At 27.3% G+C, this 11992-nt stretch overlaps 1 protein-coding gene across 2 annotated transcripts in view; it reads left to right on the top strand.

The window, feature by feature from the left end:
* The window catches only part of LOC111628986 (BTB/POZ domain-containing protein KCTD5-like), a 33969-nt gene that overhangs the window by 14957 nt on the left and 7020 nt on the right, over nt 1-11992 (top strand). For both annotated transcript variants that reach the window (XM_023372846.1, XM_023372845.1), the window contains exons 2-4: nt 4596-4704; nt 4787-4878; nt 11157-11252. In XM_023372846.1, coding sequence (XP_023228614.1) covers nt 4596-4704; nt 4787-4878; nt 11157-11252 — 297 coding nt within the window. The remainder of the gene's footprint in view (nt 1-4595; nt 4705-4786; nt 4879-11156; nt 11253-11992) is intronic.

Below are 11992 nucleotides of genomic sequence, written 5' to 3'. Positions count from 1 at the left end.
GCGACGATTTACGTAATATATCGAGTTATGAAATCTTCAGAAAAAATGTAAAAAAATGGAAAAAAGGTTAAGACTCAACGTTATTTGTTGTTAATTAATTTTTCTTTCTCAGCTCGCGTCCTGATTTTTGTTTGTTTGTTTGTTTGTTTTGATTAACTGTTAAGATGCTTGTAAAAGGCCAACCTGGCCACAGTGTCTTTTGAAAAATAAAATAAAAAATAAAAATAGTGTACTGCAAAATAAATTCATGTCATCTAGGGTTGCCATATTTGGGAATTGCTTCGTTGGCCAAAGCGATGACTCAGGTGCAATGACTGAGGAGATGGGGAAAGTAAATGAGAAGATGCGCGTCTTCTTTTATGCTTCTTGCAATTGGCATGGTTCATAAATACTTTAATTCTATTGTATTTAACACTAAATGAGGTTCAACAAATGATGCAATGAGTCGAACAAATATCATCATCAGCACGAGTTAACCAATTTTTGAATTCATTCACTTTAACCCTGAATTTCTAGACTGACTCATCTTAAAAATCTATTTTTTAAACTCAAAATGGCAGTAAACTTAGCACAAGCAAGTTTTATATAATATTTTTTGGATTGCAATTTGAAAAAATTGTAGACCTATAAATTCCCGCTGTTGTCTTTCTATCTGTCTCTCCTTAATCTCAAGAATAGAGTTAGATAAATGAAAGTCAAGACCAGATATAGAAAAGCTATGAACAGGAAGCCCCAATTAAATATATACGAACTTTTGATGCAAACTGGAAGTCATGCTATTTCAATTTAAAAATTTTTCCTGAAAGGAGTTAGATAGATGACCAGCAAAGCCCTGTTGCTAACAGGAAAAGTAAGATGTACAGGGACAAGAGACTACTAATTTGAGGTGGAAAGCATGTATTTTAAATTAAATTAAATAAATTTAAAAAATACGATTAAAAAATGCAATCTGACATTGTGACAATGTCACAATAAATAATTGCTCATTTGATTGAATTTCAATTCATTTATATTTCAAACTATTTTGTTGACGCTTAAATATTTTTGCCAACTGCTGACCTTTGATTTGAAACTAGGTAGCTCTCAATAGTTCAGTGTTAACTCACTTATAATTAAAATTTTTAAAAGGCAGGCAAATTTATAAAACAAAAATTAATGAAATTACTAAAAAAAATTAAATAAATTTAAATTTGATTATCTTTTGTGCAAAATAACACTTAAGCAACTTCTATAGTTATATGACAAAAGAAAAAATCTAGGAATAAGTTGTTTAACTTTCCCAGCAACATTTGGTGGCATCATCTGTTATGATATTTTATTAAAAAGAACTTTTTATATTTTTAATTATTATAAAATGACAAAAAACATAATTTTGAGGTTAGGGATTGGTTTTATAAAAATTGTAAATTTTGATAATGAGTAAAATTGTCGTTAAGTCAGACCTTACTCAAAAAAGATATGATACGACTCCCTTTATTTTCCCATTCTGTTGACCTTTAACCTCCAAATTTTCATAGCTTGAATTTCCCTAATACACAAATCTCCGTGCAAAATTTCAGAAAATTTCAAAATAAAGTACAGGAGTTATTAAGCTTCAAAGAGGGTGAACAAAATTGTGCCCCCCCACACACACAAACATCCATATATATAAAAAAACCCTCAAATTTTATTTTTTCATTTCTTGATGTTTCAAGGTTCGCCAAGATCAAAAATGTAAAAATCCTGGGAGGTCATTTGTTGACCAGTCACCATAGTTATGTATAACAGCTAGGAAAGTAAAGAGTTGCAATTAATTTTTTAAAAATTGTATTTAAGGGTTCAAAAAATTCAGGGAAAATTAATGCAAATTAAATAAATAATAATAAAAAATATATATATATATGCATCGACTCGTAGAATAATTATCNTTTTTTTTTTTTTTTTTTTTTTTTTTTTTTTTTTTTTTTTTTTTTTTTTTTTTTTTTTTTTTTTTTTTTTTTTTTTTTTTTTTTTTTTTTTTTTTTTTTTTTTTTTTTTTTTTTTTTTTTTTTTTTTTTTTTTTTTTTTTTTTTTTTTTTTTTTTTTTTTTTTTTTTTTTTTTTTTTTTTTTTTTTTTTTTTTTTTTTTTTTTTTTTTTTTTTTTTTTTTTTTTTTTTTTTTTTTTTTTTTTTTTTTTTTTTTTTTTTTTTTTTTTTTTTTTTTTTTTTTTTTTTTTTTTTTTTTTTTTTTTTTTTTTTTTTTTTTTTTTTTTTTTTTTTTTTTTTTTTTTTTTTTTTTTTTTTTTTTTTTTTTTTTTTTTTTTTTTTTTTTTTTTTTTTTTTTTTTTTTTTTTTTTTTTTTTTTTTTTTTTTTTTTTTTTTTTTTTTTTTTTTTTTTTTTTTTTTTTTTTTTTTTTTTTTTTTTTTTTTTTTTTTTTTTTTTTTTTTTTTTTTTTTTTTTTTTTTTTTTTTTTTTTTTTTTTTTTTTTTTTTTTTTTTTTTTTTTTTTTTTTTTTTTTTTTTTTTTTTTTTTTTTTTTTTTTTTTTTTTTTTTTTTTTTTTTTTTTTTTTTTTTTTTTTTTTTTTTTTTTTTTTTTTTTTTTTTTTTTTTTTTTTTTTTTTTTTTTTTTTTTTTTTTTTTTTTTTTTTTTTTTTTTTTTTTTTTTTTTTTTTTTTTTTTTTTTTTTTTTTTTTTTTTTTTTTTTTTTTTTTTTTTTTTTTTTTTTTTTTTTTTTTTTTTTTTTTTTTTTTTTTTTTTTTTTTTTTTTTTTTTTTTTTTTTTTTTTTTTTTTTTTGCAACATCTCTCACTGACATATTGAAATTTTTGGAAATGATTGATCTTCTGGTTGAATTGTAGCTACAAGCATATATATATCCAGATATTCCAGATATCCATATTGTTTTTGTTTTTATTATAAACATAATATTTTGGAAAGTGTGGGTAAAATATTTGTTGTCCGTCTTGATTGATTTGGTTATATTTCATCCAGGCAGTCAGAGTTGAGTATTTATAGCACTTTGTGAAGTGTTAGTTTCAGTTTCAGGCAAAGGAACATTTTGCTTTTGATATTTTTATAGATATAAATGTAGATATACTGAATACAGATTGCCTGTCAAGTTAGCTCAATGCTGGTCAGATGGAAACTCTAATGTCACCTTATCCCTTAAAATGGGGCAGTTAGCACTGACTAAGTGCATTCTCTCGTCACTCTGACTACATGTAAGAAAAATCTGCCATGACAGACATCATCTCATTTATGGGACGTTAATTTGCTCTGCTTTGTCAACATGAAAGTTTCCAATAAACTGGTAATTAATTATTAATAATGTAATTATAGAAAATTTTAATCTTTGATCAAAACAAATAATTAATTTTCTTACTAAATGTGAAAGAATTGTTTTAAGAATTTGAAACTATGATAAGACTTTCTTGATTTCAATTAATTGTCTCATCACTATTTCAAATGCAGTTTTTTTCACCTAACACACTTAGTTTTATAATGTCTACTTTAGTTTTCATAGTAATAGAGCCACATTCCTTGCATTTATCTACAATTTTAGATTTATTGTTATGTTTTGGACACATTTTTGAAGTGCTAATCATGTTTATAAAAATTTGCAAACAAAAGTAAAAATGCTGTTACTCCAGCATTACCAACTTCAATGTCACATCATCAGTGGTGATGGAATGTCAGAATCCACACAAAAATAAAACATGATTATACACAATAGAAATAAATCCACATTAATTATTTATCAAAAATTTTTTATTTATTACTGGCTGAAGATTGATTTCAATACCATCCCACAACCAGCAAGAGAACTTCAGAATTCACACAAAATTTTAGACATTGTCAAATTGTTTGTAAGTTGAACATTTATAAGTATGGGAGCTCCCATATTTTATTTTTTTGCTAATGAAATTTTCAGTATTAAAAAAGAACAACAAATAAATTGATTACAGCTGTTAAATGATATAGTAATTCTCAGAACTTGAATCAAACCATTGATTTTTTTAGTATATTTGACTAAGTAAAAAATTATTAGTGCTAAATCAATAACTATTTCAACATTGAATTTATTTACTTTTTTTTATCAAATAAAAAAATGCAAATATCATAATTATCAATTTTTTAAATTGTATACAGTAATACCTCGACTTACGTGAACCTGGAGTTACGCGATTTTCAAATCTAGTCGATTTGTCTTTTGTTTGAGCGCCAAGCAGCTCTCGATTACTCAATCCCCCCCACACTATTGTTCGGCTTACATGTTCAGACGTGTCACGCGGAATCGACACATAGCCACAATTTATTTTGTGTTGTTCATTTCTGTGTTTGTTATATCTACGGAGACTCGAGAGACTCTATGTGGTGATTTCTTCTAACTGCTAATGAATCGAAAGACGAGATAAGATTAACGAGAACATTTATTAGCTTACATACATCCGACTTGGGTTTTACACACATTGAGAAAATTATACCCCGACTTACGCGAATTCGACTTACATGGTTATCGCTCGGTCCCACCTATCGCGTAAGTTCGGGGTATCACTATATTATTAATTTAGTTATTTATAAATAAAATTTTATAAGTGTCATACATAGCATGTTATAAATTTAAATATTTTTGTACAGGATGATACTGGTGCTTATTTAATAGATCGAGATCCAACTTATTTTGGTCCTATACTAAATTATCTTCGCCATGGTAAATTAATAATTAATAAAGATCTTGCAGAAGAAGGTAAGTAATGGTTTTACATAAAACATTATTATAATCCTATCTTTTTTATTTTAGTTATTAAATTTTAGTTATTTTTATATAGGAGTATTAGAAGAAGCTGAGTTTTACAATATAACAGATCTGATTAAACTAGTTAAAGAAAGAATCCTAGAGAGAAATGCCAAAATGACAAAAGTAAATTAGTTCATATAAAGTTTTTATATCTCACTAATTTAAAATTATTTATTAATAATTTTCTGATAAAAATGTATGAAATATATATATTAAACCAAATATCTAATTGCTGAAATTATCAAGCTAAGTTTGGGCTAATATGTGGGTGTATCAAAAATTAACTTTCCACTTCAGAGAAAAATAGTTAATGTTTTTTGCTGTTTGTTCTAATTTTTTTTTGTTTTTGTTTTTAGTTTACTTTTTTACAAGAGACCAAAATATTTCTGTTGGTCAGCATTGTGGTACATTTGGTGGATTCATGTTTCTAAGTGCAAAATTGACTCCACATTGTTCCAGCCAACTTACTGTGGATTTTGCATTGTGTATTGTTGCCAAATCTGTCAAAAACAAAGTATTTTAAACATTTATTAATATAAATTTCAGTCCTGATATTTCCTTTTGTCACAAATGACAAACTTTTCAATCCGTGAAGGGAAATTGCTTGCCATGCCAGATATTTTGAGGCAAACTTTTTGACACTAATTGATGTTTGAGATTCTGGAAGAACTTCTAACACTGTATAATAGCAAGAGCCTGGAAGTGTTGAGAAGTCAGCTTTCATGTATGTTTCATCATCTAAAATCAAACAAGCAATCTTTTTGCCAATTAAAGGATACAATTTTTGAACTCTAGTTTTAATTACCATCTTTTGTTTTTCAGTCACTTCAGGTATTTTTTGTTTTTTATATGATCTCATACTTGCACACTGCTTAGCCCTTTGAACTGTTGTTCATTTAGTGTCAGGTTTTTTTTTTTTTTTTTTTTTGCAACATCTCTCACTGACATATTGAAATTTTTGGAAATGATTGATCTTCTGGTTGAATTGTAGCTACAAGCACCATAATTTCCACTGGAACCTGGCTTTTGAGAAATAGAAAATGTCTTACAATGTTTATTTAACACTCCATCTATCATACTTCAGGAAAATTATAGCTGTTTTGCTATGAAATGTCTTGATTTTCCAGCCATTTTGTCAACAATTGCTTTTTGACAGTCTATTTCATTCATTGTTTAAAGCAATAGAGCAGTTACTTTAATAAAATTGATAATGGAAAACTTATTCTAATAATTATTTGAAATTGTTGCTATGGCAACAAACAGAAATATAAATAATAAACAAAAAAGCTAATTTTTTTTTAATTTTACAGATTTCTATTGTTAAAGTTCTTAAGATAAATCACCAAATGATCGCCTTAATATCGGGCTATAATATGGCTAATTAAATGATTAGTATAAAGTAATTTGACATTAGAGGTAGATGTTAGGTGCCATCTCTTAAGTAAATTAATAATTACAAATTAAATAAATAAATTATTAAATAAATTTAGAACCTTCTGGAATAAAAGAACTGGCCTGGGACGGGGCTTGAACCTGCAACCTCCGCTTGCAGTGCTGTGCGCTTGCCAGTTATGCCACCAAGACCCCGAGCGAGTCTTCGCTTCCAGAAGTATATTAGATTAAATATAACTTTACTTGGTTAAATACATCACTGACTGGGGACGACTTCATCACCCACGACCCCAACGGCACTCAGCCAGTTAACGTAATACCCGGCAAGGTATATATATATATATAAATAATAACAACTCAAAGCCCAAGAAATATACAATAAATCACCAAACAATCGCCTTAATATTGGGCTATAATATGGCTAATTAAATGATTAGTATAAAGTAATTAATATGGCTAATTAAACGATTAGTATAAAATCTACCTCTAATGTCAAATTACTTTATACTAATCATTTAATTAGCCATATTATAGCCCAATATTAAGGCGATTGTTTGGTGATTTATTGTATATTTCTTGGGCTTTGAGTTGTTATTATTTATATATATATATATACCTTGCCGGGTATTACGTTAACTGGCTGAGTGCCGTTGGGGTCGTGGGTGATGAAGTCGTCCCCAGTTGTGATGTATTTAACCAAGTAAGGTTATATCTAATCTAATATACTTCTGGAAGCGAAGACTCGCTCGGGTCCGAGTGGCGTAACTGGCAAGTGCACCGCATGGCAAGCAGAGGTTGCGGGTTCAAGCCTAGTCCTGGGCCAGTTCTTTTATTCCAGAAGGTTCTAAATTTATTTAATAATTTATTTATTTAATTATAATTATTAATTTACTTAAGAGATGGTGCCTAACGTCTACCTCTAATGTCAAATTACTTTATACTAATCATTTAATTAGTCATATTATAGCCCGATATTAAGGCGATCGTTTGGTGATTTATTGTATATTTCTCGGGCTTTGAGTTGTTATTATTTGTTCTTAAGATAGATAACTTCCATTTCTAATGTTCAAGGTCTCCTCACAAGCATTGATTCAGGTTTTCATTCATGGTTTCAACTCTTCTATGGCAGTATAGATGCTTTTCAAAGAAAAAGTAGCTAATTCTTACAGATAGGATTTTTTCAGAACCTCAACAGTTGTGCAGGATTTAGCACAGACTTTCAGCTCAAACTTTGATTATCTGAATCTAATGGGTTCAGATCAGATGATGTGATAGGCCAGGGGTGGCCAAACCGTGGCGCATGCGCCAAACTTGGCGCATTGGACGATTACAAGTGGCGCTTTAGTCAGTTCTGAGCAACATTGCCAGATTTGGCTTCTTTGCAATTAAGAATATTACATAGAAAATTAATTTTTTATAGTCTGTCTTGGCAAGTTCATTTGTTGCACAATTCGTTGCAATCAACTTTACAGATAAAATGAGTGTTCTCCACATAGTAAATTACAGTGTATGCATGTATGTTTATTTTCGATCAGTGCATAGGCGTCTAAATGACAGTGCTACCGTCCGGACAGTCCACGAGTCGGTTGGACTGCTACACCTGTTGACCTTTTTTTTTTTTTTTTTTTCTTTTTTTTTTTTCTTTTTTTTTTTTGCTTCTACGATTCACGATACATTCGCAATCGTGTATGCCACTAATGTCAAATGGGACTATTTTGTACGGGTAACTACACCACCACCGCATTTTTTATTAATTTTTTTTTCACACAACTGAATTTTGATCTTTTAAATTGAAATACCTGATTAAAGGGTGGCCGAAATTTTTCTCCGCCCCGGGCGGCTAACACCCACGGTACGCCACTGCGCATCTGAACTCGTCTATCAAAAAATTGGCGCATGGTATGCAAAAGGTTGGCCACCCCTGTGATAGGCCATTCTTCCTTTGAAATGAAATCTAGAACTTTTTCTTTTAATCAATCCTGTTTGGTTTTGGCATTGGGAGCTGGAGCTGAGTCTTGCTGAAATTCCAAGTATGATTTTTGAACAGAGTTCTATCACTGCTTAGAGAATCTCTTATGTAGTTCCTGGCACTCATTTTAACCTCTGCTGATAAAAAAATGAAGTTTTGCTTTTCCTTGTCAACTAATCCCTGTCCAGACAGACCATCACATATCTAGGATGATAGTCTGTTTGAGACTTCTTGACATTTGGGGAATATCTTTCACTGATTTGGCATGGACACAGTCATTTTGCTTGTTAAATTTTCCTTTACAATAAAAAATTTTTTTTATATGTGAAAAGAACATTTTTACATCCTTGTAATGTGCAAAAGACAACAACAACAAATAAGCCTTTTCTTCTTTTGAGGCTGTACCAACATTTGGTAAAAAGAGGTTCTTTTTCAGTGCTAGATGAACAGTTTGTCTTAAGATGTTCATTAATAAGGCCAACTTTCTTTGGCATTGGTAAAGATTTCTAATTAATTTCAGATTTCCTTATTCTTTTGAAGAAAAAGCTACAAAATTGTCTCACATTTTTTTGTGGTTTCTTCAAAGCTAACAGAACAAAGACTATAACTTACCTTACATAGAATTCAAAAGAAATTTGAATAGCAAATGGAATGTGTATGAAAATTTAAATGATGCATGTGTCAAAGGCACAAAAAACTAAAGTAAATTTTACATCAGAACTTATTAGCATACAAGATATATGTAAAAGAGTTTCAAACAATATATCAAAATAAAGAATAACTAAAACTTATATTTAGTATTATTAAATTTAATTTAATTTAGTTTCATATTTTTTGAATACAGTATATTCAAACTAAGTGAAAATAATTAACATTTATAAATTCAGATGAATCCTACATAATTGGAAGTTGGTGATTTATTGTTAAATATAAAATTCCAAAAGTAATATTTGGATACTCATTTCTTAATATAAATGATAAATAAAGTTTACTCTAAGGTAAAATCATTACATGAATAATTTTAAAGTCTAATTCTGCTTGAAAAGCTTGTTCGTACTTTAAGAACAGAACACTGTTTTGTGTTATTTCTTCTTATAACACTTAATTAAAGCAAGCATTTATAGTACTCTTGATTGAAATTGTGGAACAATAGCAAAATTAAAAATATATAAAAAAAAATAGAATTTTTATATATTTTTCTCAACAAAAATAACATTTGAATTTGGCACCATTCACAAAGATGGTGAAAAATGCTTAATTCTGGAAACAAAATTAAATTTCTTTGTTCAAAAAGTACTTTCCAACTATATCTAGAAGCAGCATCAATAAGTGGAGGTGTGTTTGTTGAAGGTCACATAGTGTGGGTGGTTGGCCACCAGTCTGCATTTAACATTGCAATCAGTTTGATTATTTTTTTGTTTTAATTTATTCTGATTTTACTTTATTTTATTAATTTTTTGTATAATTATAACTTCCCATAATTTTAATTTTGAAAAAGTTCAAATATAGGAATGTTCTCTCTTTTAACTGTATTCATTCTTTCATTCTAATGTACTTGATAATTTCCACAGCTGATGATGTTCTTATAAAAGAACAAAAATGTTTCTGAATAAAATTTAATTTGGTTTCCAGAATTAACTATTTTTTTTTTGTCTTTTATATATAACAGTATATGTATGTATAGTATTATAGAAGTTTCTATCATATTTATTGCAAACAAAAAGATAATGAAAGTTGTGAGGAATATTGTTCAAAAACAGTTTTAACCTAAGAAGTTAATTTCTGTATATTTTTTTTTTCTTGCCTCCTTTTTGGAATTTGAACCTTCTTTATTAAGATAAAAATTATCTTAATCAATTATACTTTCAAAAATTAATTTTTGTTTGGAAGATACAAATAAAAACAATCAAACTGAACTCAATAAAATAGATCATAGAAACTGAATTTAGATGAGAAGTGGACTTTCTTTGAGAGACAGATCAGAGCATTTATTCACAATCTAAAATCTGCTCCAGAATATGTATATAGAAGTATATGTTTTTAGGCAGTTTCTAGTCATCTTCATTTATTTAAATGTTTGGATGCAGTTCTCAAAACAAAGTTTTTTTATTATTTCAATACAGTGAGAGTTTTCTGCCCTATATTTTCAAATAATTGCTTGGGAATAGGATAGCAAGCTATTATAGACTGGGCAATAGGAGATGTGTGCAAACTCACAGGAGTTTCAAACTCAAACACAGCAAAGAGCCAGTCAAATACATTATATCAGATGCGGGTCGTATTCAATATTATTTGGTAAACCAAAATATACTATAATTTTGAAAACGGCTGTAACAAAGACCGTTTTGTTGCCAGGCCTTTACAACTTATGTAAACAGACGTTTGAATTTTTTTTCTGTTTTAATCACCACAAGATGTTAGAAAACATTAATTTTTAGGAAATAAATCATTAAGGTCGTGTACCAACTATGAAGCCTTAACGGACTGTAACCTGCCCATAAGCTGCCAGTTTGCAACTCCTGCTCAACATCTGAGATGCACTGAATATAACAGATACTCATACTATTGCTATGAATAAACATGTTACAGCATGTCAGTAACAAATAGTTCCCAACTGAGAATTACAGAAAAATAGAATGGTAAAATTAAATAATAATGGCCTATTGGTGTTAATGTTGAATCTATGTACTTAATTTTATTATAAGAGTGTATATATCTATGAAAGAAAAAATATCTAAAAATTTCAAACTTACACTGCAAAAATTATGAACATGAAACCTGCTTAAAGTTTACTAGCAGTCAAATTAAATGTGCAAAAGCTTATAGGTTTTGCATAAACATATACCTTTTAATGTTATATTAAAAAATATGTAATAATAATCATTATAAGCTTTTGATATTTAAGATAATTCATACTTAGTTACTAGATTTTATTTTAATTATTGCATTTTAGCTTTACTATGATAATTGTGAAATATAATTTATAATAAATATTAGTTGAAAATTTGATAAACAAAGTTTTATATTTATTTTGTTTTAGGATTCTAAGAAACATGTATACAGAGTATTACAATGCCGTGAAAATGAACTTACTCAAATGGTATCCACCATGTCAGATGGTTGGAAGTTTGAACAAGTATGTTAATTAAATTTAAAATTATAGATATAATAATTGATACTTATAAATGATGTGATTTATATGCTTACATTATTTGATTATATCAACTTTCAATTTTATTTCATTAATTATCTTTTTAACATTATTTCAATTAATCTGAATTGTAATTAAAAACATTTAAATCTTTCTTACAATTTATATCTTGAAACTTAACTGTATTAAAAGATTATATATCAATTTATATTTGCCTGCAGACTGAAACAAATATTTTAAAATAATTCAAATGAAACTGATAATTTAATTTTAAAATTATTATTTATTAAGTTAATTTTAAAATTAACTTAATAAATAAAAAGATATTTCTTGGATTTCAGAAATTAGTTGTTGTATAAACTGATTATTGATTAAAACAGTTGAATACATCCATAAAACCTTTCTAAGTAAATAGCTTCTGAAATTTCGTATAAATAGAGCTTGAAATGGAAAATAATGAAACATTTATTTTTGTAAATTGATGAAAAGTTGTTAATCAATAGTGAAGATATATTAAATTTATATTACATTACAGCATCGATTATCCAACTGAATTGGGGACTGGGGTTGGTTGGACAACTGAAAAAACGGATAACCGAAAAATATGAAAAAATACATTATTAGTATAGTATATTAGTATATCTCATGTAATTAGTATATTAGTATATCGCTATTAACCTACTTCGCGTTGAATTTTCATTGATGTTCGTTATTGCGTAGGTTTA

This window comes from Centruroides sculpturatus, unplaced genomic scaffold, assembly GCF_000671375.1.
Source record: "Centruroides sculpturatus isolate CEXI.00-Female unplaced genomic scaffold, Cexi_2.0 scaffold246, whole genome shotgun sequence".
Taxonomy (NCBI): Eukaryota; Metazoa; Arthropoda; class Arachnida; order Scorpiones; family Buthidae; genus Centruroides; species Centruroides sculpturatus.
Note: the sequence above shows the minus strand (reverse complement) of the source record. Positions and strands in the feature narration are given on the sequence as shown.